Source organism: Bison bison, unplaced genomic scaffold, assembly GCF_000754665.1.
Source record: "Bison bison bison isolate TAMUID 2011002044 unplaced genomic scaffold, Bison_UMD1.0 scf7180017864270, whole genome shotgun sequence".
In the NCBI taxonomy this organism is placed as follows: domain Eukaryota; kingdom Metazoa; phylum Chordata; class Mammalia; order Artiodactyla; family Bovidae; genus Bison; species Bison bison.
Window position 1 is genome coordinate 8,789,961 of NW_011494842.1, and position 7,989 is coordinate 8,797,949.

Sequence of the window (7,989 nt, forward strand, 5' to 3'; positions counted from 1 at the left end):
CCCCGCTTCCATCGCTAAATCCACAGGCCCCTGATCCCCTGATGTACTTGCCACGGGCAGGCGGGGTACAAGGCCCTGGTGTGGAAAGGGTCCCCGCAGTCATCTCCCAGCTCAGTTCAATTCATTTCAACACACGCTCCGCGGGTGGGGTGCGGGGGTGGGCGGTGAGAACCAACAGCCTCAGACAGATGCGAGCTGGGGTCCCAGAGCTGCTGCCTCCAGCTGTGCAGCCCCAGGCGAGTGACTGCGCTCCCCCAGCTCCCCGAAAGAACCGTAACCATAACGAATGCCGCCAGGCCCTGCTCTAATAACCCGAATTAACTCATTTAATCCTCCCGGCTTCTTTGGGAGGGAAGTGTTAGGATTTTCCCCATCGCCAAGAAACTGAACCGCAGAGGGTAGCGTTCCACTGCCCAGAATGGCGGCCACTAGCCACACGTGGCTATTCACATTGTTAACTGAAATGAAAGTTTAAAAAAATTCAGTTTCTCAGTCGCTCTAGTCCCTTTCAAGGGGCTCAGCAGTTATACATGGTGGCGACCATATAGGACAGTGAGATACAGAATATTTCCACCATTCCAGAAAGTTCCATCAGCTCAGACACTCGCCTAAGGTTACATAGCTGATGCCCGGCAGCCACTGGCTAGCCTGGCTGTCCGTCACCACATTCCTGCTCCCAGTCGAATGATTCTGATTGAAGGAGACAAGGTATGTGAGGGGCCGGGAGCACAGGGGCTGCTCTGTGGATGGTTCCTGCCCTTTTCCCTCCTGGGATGGCAGGCGTGACATTTCACTCCCTCTGGATCAGTTTCTCCAGCTGCCCTGGGTTGCCCCCACCCCCCACCCCAGAGAGACCCAGCCCCTGCTTCCAGGGAAACCCGCCCTCTAATAACCCCCCATCGCCGGCCCCATTTGACCAACTCCTCTGCTATTTTCAACACTCTGGGTTCCCCGCAGTTCCTCTACCGGGGAGGGGGTGTGGCTGCAGCCCCCACCCCAGTTCTGCCACGCCAGGCCAAGCACAGGCCTCTCGCCGCATCCTCCCCTCCCGCCTCCGCCCCTGCGCGTCTCCACCGCGCAGCTCGCCGGGCTCAGCACCTCCCACCTGCTCACCGTGTCAGTCACGAGTCTCTCCCAGCCCCCGCCCCCTCCCCATCCATCCTACACACCGCTCTGCCAGATTAATCATGGGCTAACACCCTGCAACACACCCATCTCCTGCTCCAGAGCCCAAGCCCCTCCCCGCTGCCGGCCCGGCCCTCCCCTCTGAGACCAGCCGTGGCGCGGCCCCGCCGGAGGGGAGCTGCGTGGACATTTCCATGGGCGCCCAGAACATCCCTCTGACCTGTTCCTCCCTCCCTCAAGTCAAATCAAAGTCAACAAGGATTATTTAAAGAAATTCTGCTAGGAGTCCTCTGGTGAGACAAAGAATCCTTTTGTTATGCAAATGATCGTACAAAATTTCCCTTGTTTTGTGCGTTCAGGTTTAAAAATCCGTTTTTCCGTTGAAGTTAAACACCTCCTCTCTGCTGCTGCCCTGCCCCCCAACACACACATACATACGAATGTCAGATTCGAGGGGCCTTAGCAAGGCCTCCCTGCCCTCTGCTCAGGGCACACTAGTTCTGCACACACTGTTTCTCTAGACTGTTACTCTTCCCTGAGTTTCCCCTCCCCTCCCAACCCCCAACCCTCATGGACCCATTTTCTTTCTTTCCTTCAAAACCTGCTCCCCAGTTCCCCTCTCCAGCAGCGCTTCTCTAATTAACCTCCCTGGCCCCATGGCTTCCTCATTCTGCAGAAACCCAGCCGTAAGTGGCCTCAGCCTCCCAGAGCTATGATGCTTAAAGAGACCATGGAGACCGCCTCATCCAACCAGATCATTTCACTGATGAGAAAACGGGCCCAGAGAGGGGGCACACTTGTCTGGGGTCACACAGCCGGTTGGTGGAGAGGACTCAGGTCCCCAGACCCTCAACCTAGAATCTGTCCCTCTGGGTACATCACTGACCTACATTGGCTAACGAGTCATCTGTCTTTCCATCATACTGTGGGTGGCTTCCAGATGAAGGAGAAGAGAGAAGGAGATCGGGGAGGGGGGAGTTGGTTTCAAAGATGGGAGGGAATTTCAATGAACCTTGTGGCAGAGCGTGGGGCCAGGTGGGGAGATGGGTGCAGATTTGCCATGCTGAGGAGGAAGAAGTGGGAGGACATGTGTCGTGGGGTGTCAGAGGGCTGTGGATGGGTGAAGACTAGCTTTAGAGATGGGGACTGATCGATGTTGAAGAAGGAGTGGACTGTCAGATGGACCCCGAGTTCTCACTTGTTTTTGCTTCCATCTCTGACACACCCAGCACTCGCCATCACTAAGACCCTCAGAATGTCACTGAGGGCTTGCCATCTGTCCCCCACCACCCCATCTGTGCAGCCAGGAGCCTCTGGAGCTCCTGGGGCCCCTTGACGTCCACCCAGAGCAGGGGCCCAAGCCAGCCCAAGCCATCACCGTTCAGCCCACCCCCCAACCCGTGCCCCTGGAAGTGTTGCCAGAGAACTCACGTTCCATCCTCATTGCTTCTGTAGAACACCAAGAAGGGGTCAGACTTCCCAAAGAAATCCTTCTTGTCCAGCTTGTTGGCGCAGAACTGCATTGTGGCGACGTCCTAGTGGGGAGGAAGGAGAACAGGGGTGTGAGGCAGCAGAGGGCTGGAGGGGGACCCCTGTCCCTGTGGAAACACAGCCCAGGGGCCTGGGGATTCCAGGCACCAAGCCAGTTAGAAACGACAGCAGCAGTTCACGTTTGCCTGGCACAAGGTGCCAGGCCCTGAGCTCACACTTTGGAAGGTCTCATTTTGTTTTCAGACAGCCCTCCCCGGCAGGTTTGGCGGAGCAGCTGGGCTGTGAAGCTGGCTGCCCCAGTTAGAATCCTGGCTCTGCTGCTTTGCTGCTGCGTGAGCAGACGAGGAGGTGACCTCTCGGAGCCTCAGTCTCCCGTCTGTGACGTGGGCCTGATGACAGCGCACGCCGCAGAGGGCCGTGGTGAGGGCTGAAGGAGAGCACGCTGCAGGCACGTCACCCCCCAGTCGAGGCTCACACACATGGTGTCATCCTCTTGTACCGAGCGGCTCACAGCTGAAATGACTAACCCGAGCCACTCGGAGCTTGGCCACCCAGCCCCAGAGCCCTCGCGGTCCACATCGCCTCATCCCCTCACAGGGTTGCTTGGCTCCCGAGTTTAAGCATGCCTTCCACATGCGCTGACACACACAAGACCCATCTAACTCTCAGGCGGGTACAGCTAGACCGTGACCCCCACTCCCTCATCTTACAGCTGAGGAGCCTACAGCTCAGAGCAGGGAGCAACCCCCACACGTTTGCCAAACAGAGCCCCAGGTTTCTGCCTCCTCTGATGAGTTAACGGCCCTGGCCGACCCAACCCTCAGCCCAAGAGCACGTGGCAGGTACCCAGGCCCCATGAGGATCCTGGGCGCCTCCTCTCACACGGCTCCTGGCCCCTCGGCTCGCTGTGGCCAACAGGGCACTGGGCAGAGATGCCCCTGCATCCTCCTCTTTGCCCATCCCCATGTGGGCTCTTCAGCCTGAAAGCTCTGCATCCCGACAAGTCAGCTGCCAACTGGCCAGAGCTTAGGGTTCTGGTGATGGTCCCTGGGGCCTGGCCTGCCCTCAAGGGCCGGGCCTGTCAGGAAATACCCACTCTCTCGTGTTGCCCATTTCTTCTTAGTGGGGAAGAGGGTCTCTGGAGATCAGTCCCACAGCCCAGCGAGGACCAGAGTGGTGGCAGAGATGAAGATGCCACCTCTCACAGCTCAAAGGACATGGTCAAATGTTGGGGCAGGGGGCTTCCCTGGTGGTCCAGTGGTTAAGAATGCACCTGCCAATGCAGGGAATATGGGTTCAATCCCTGGTCCAGGAAGGTCCCATATGCCATGGGGCGACTAAGCCTAACTACTGCGCCCATGCTCCCTAGAGCCCATGCTCCACAATGGCAGAAGCCACTGCAATGAGAAGCCTGCCCACCGCAACTAGAGAGTAGTCCCTGCTCTCCCCGACTAGAGAAAGCCCACAGCAACCCAACACAGCCATAAATAAACAAATTTGTAAAAAAAGAAAAAAAGCTCGGGACGGTGGATACGGTATGTTGGTTAAGAATATGGTCTCTGGAGCCAGGTTGCCTGCTTCCACTCCATCCCTCACTAGCTGTGTGATCTAGCTCCTCTCCCTGTCTGGGCTCACTTTCCTCATCTGTATAATGGGGGTACAGGAAAGGCTACCTCGTAGGCTTGTCTGAGGATGAAATGAGTTAACTGACGACAACGTTGAGGAGTGTACGGCGCACACTGAGTTCTGTGTGTGCATGAGTTATGATGATCTGGGTATTTCTCCCTTTTGCCTCCCCGCCCCTGCCTGTGTGTAGCCCCTGTCCGTGCCCCACGCCCACCTCTACCAGCTCACAAGCCTTCCCTCAAGGGCATCTGACAACAGCAAACAGAGCTCCAACCACTAGCTTATTCATTCATTCATTCATTCCACAAACAGCGATTAGTTACCATCTGTGTAGGCCGGCCCTGGGCTCAGGGCTTTACAGCCTTAGCATATTCAGCCCTCAGAATCATCCTTTTTCATAATAATGCTCATTTTACAAATGAGGATGCTGGAGGTTGCAGAAGCTAGGTAACCTGCCCAAGATCAACAGCTGGCAACTGGCAGAGCAGAAATTCAACATGTATGAAGGCAACATGATTTCAAAGTGATGCCTCTTCCAGCACAGAGCACACTACCCTTCATGAGGCCTGCTTCCCTATATCTTTAGAATCACTGATTTCTTCTGACTTGGGGCAGAGCTGGGCTCCAGTTAGCCTGGGCTGAAGGTTCCCCTGAAGGGAGCCCCTGGGGGCAGTGCCCAGGCACAGCAACCAGCATCCAGAGGTGCCCAGGTAATGTCAGCTTTTATTTTGTGCCTCAGCATTGAGCACCTGAGAGGGACAAGGAGACAGGACTGGGAAACTCTGGGAATCTGAGACCTTCCTGAGAAATCGAGGACTTCGGACCTGGATTAGAGAACGGCTGACTTCTTGAGCACTTACTTGATGCCAGGTGCTGTGTTAGCCCTCTTTACACACATATAAGAAGTAACTCCTCTGGTCTCCCCACTTTACAGATGAGGAAACTGAGACTTTTTAGAGGTCATCCAAGATGATACCAAGGAAACATTTCATGCAAAGATGGGCTTGATAAAGGACAGAAATGATATGGACCTAACAGAAGCTGAAGATACTAAGAAGAGGTGGTAAGAATACACAGAAGAACTGTACAAAAAAGATCTTCACGACCCAGATAATCACGATGGTGTGATCACTCACCTAGAGCCAGACATCCTGGAATGTGAGGTCAAGTGGGCCTTAGAAAGCATCACTGCGAACAAAGCTAGTGGAGGTGATGGAATTCCAGGTGAGCTATTCCAAATCCTGAAAGATGCTGCTGTGAAAGTGCTGCACTCAATATGCCAGCAAATTTGGAGAACTCAGCAGTGGCCACAGGACTGGAAAGGTCAGTTTTCATTTCAATCTCAAAGAAAGGCAATGCCAAAGAATGCTCAAACTACCGCACAATTGCACTCATCTCACACGCTAGTAAAGTAATGATCAAAATTCTCCAAGCCAGGCTTCAGCAATACATGAACCGTGAACTTCCAGATGTTCAAGCTGGATTTAGAAAAGGCAGAGGAACCAGAGATCAAATTGCCAACATCCGCTGGATCATAGAAAAAGCAAGAGTTCCAGAAAAACATCTACTTCTGCTTTATTGACTATGCCAAAGCCTTTGACTGTGTGGATCACAATAAACTGGAAAATTCTGAAAGAGATGGGAATCCCAGACCACCTGACCTGCCTCTTGAGAAACCTGTATGCAGGTCAGGAAGCAACAGTTAGAACTGGACATGGAACAACAGACTGGTTCAAATAGGAAAAGGAGTATGTCAAGGGTGTATATTGTCACCTGCTTATTTAACTTATATGCAGAGTACATCATGAGAAACGCTGGGTTGGAAGAAGCACAAACTGGAATCAAGATTGCCAGGAGAAATATTAATAACCACAGACATGCAGATAACACCACCCTTATGGCAGAAAGTGAAGAACTAAAGAGCCTCTTGATGAAAGTGAAAGAGGAGAGTGAAAAAGCTGGCTTAAAACTCAACATTCAGAAAACGAAGATCATGGCATCTGGTCCTGTCACTTCATGGCAAACAGATGTGGAAACAGTGGCTGACTTTATTTTGGGGGCTCCAAAATCACTGCAGATGGTGATTGCAGCCATGAAATTAAAAGATGCTTACTCCTTGGAAGGAAAGTTTTGACCAACCTAGACAGCATATTAAAAAGTAGAGACATTACTTTTTCCACAAAGGTCCATCTAGTCAAGGCTATGGTTTTTCTAGTAGTCGTGTATGGATGTGAAAGTTGGACTACGAAGAAACCTGAGTGCCGAAGAATTGATGCTTTTGAACTGCGGTGTTGGAGAAGACTCTTGAGAGTCCCTTGGACTACAAGGAGATCCAACCAGTCCATGCTAAAGGAGATCAGTCCTGGGTGTTCATTGGAAGGACTGATGTTGAAGCTGAAACTGCAATACTTTGGCCCCTTGATGCAAAGAGCTGACTCATTGGAAAAGACCCTGATGCTGGGAAAGATTGAAGGCAGGAGGAGAAGGGGACAACAGAGGATGAGATGGTTCGATGGCATCACTGACTCAATGGACATGAGTTTGGGTAAACTCTGGGAGTTGGTGATGGACAGGGAGGCCTGGTGTGCTGCGGTTCATGGGGCTGCAAAGAGTCAGACACGACTGAGTGACTGAACTGAACTGAAGATGACACAGTGGCAGTAATGAAGGCACTTAGACTTCAGGGTTGTCCCTCACACCCTCCCAGAAACATCTTTAGCCTTCTAAGTGAACATTTCATGCAAAGAGGGGCACAATAAAGGACAGAAATGGTATGGACCTAACAGAAGCAGAGAATATTAAGAAGAGGTGGCAAGAATACATAGAAGAAGTATACAAATAAGATCTTCACGACCCAGATAATCACGATGGTGTGATCACTCACCTAGAGCCAGACATCCTGAAATGTGAAGTCAAGTGGGCCTTAGGAAGCATTTCTACAAACAAAGCTAGTGGAGGTGATGGAATTCCAGTTGAGCTATTTCAAATCCTGAAAGATGATGCTGTGAAAGTGCTGCACTCAATATGCCAGCAAATTTGGAAAACTCAGCAGTGGCCACAGGACTGGAAAGGTGAGTTTTCATTCCAATCCTAAAGAAAGGCGATGCCAAAGAATGTTCAAACTACTGCATAATTGCACTCATCTAACTCCAGTACTCTTGCCTGGAAAATCCCATGGATGGAGGAGCCTGGTAGGCTGCAGTCCATGGGGTTGCTACGAGTCGGACACAACTGAGCGACTTCACTTACACTTTTCACTTTCATGCATTGGAGAAGGAAATGGCAACCCACTCCAGTGTTCTTGCCTGGAGAATCCCAGGGATGAGGGAGCCTGGTGGGCTGCCGTCTATGGGGTTGCACAGAGTCGGACATGACTGAAGCAACTTAGCAGCAGCAGCAACACGCTGCAAGGTAATGCTCAAAATTCTCCAAGCCAGGCTTCAACAGTACATGAACCGTGAACTTCCAGATGTTCAAGCGGGATTTAGAAAAGGCAGTAGAACCAGAGATCAAATTGCCAACATCCCTTGGATCATCAAAAAAGCAAGAGAGTTCCAGAAAAACATCTACTTCTGCTTTATTGACTACGCCAAAGCCTTTGAATGTGTGGATCAAAATAAACTGGAAAATTCTGAAAGAGATGGGAATACCAGACCACCTGACCTGCCTCTTGAGAAACCTGTATGCAGGTCAAGAAGCAACACTTAGAACTGGACATGGAACAACAGACTGGTTCAAATAGGAAAA

At 52.0% G+C, this 7,989-nt stretch overlaps 1 protein-coding gene across 1 annotated transcript in view; it reads right to left on the reverse strand.

The window, feature by feature from the left end:
• CPNE5 (copine V) overlaps nt 1-7,989 on the reverse strand; it is a 105,023-nt gene that overhangs the window by 35,855 nt on the left and 61,179 nt on the right. Inside the window, exon 9 of the mRNA XM_010848669.1 lies at nt 2,557-2,660. Within this exon, the coding sequence (XP_010846971.1) occupies nt 2,557-2,660 (104 nt within the window). The remainder of the gene's footprint in view (nt 1-2,556; nt 2,661-7,989) is intronic.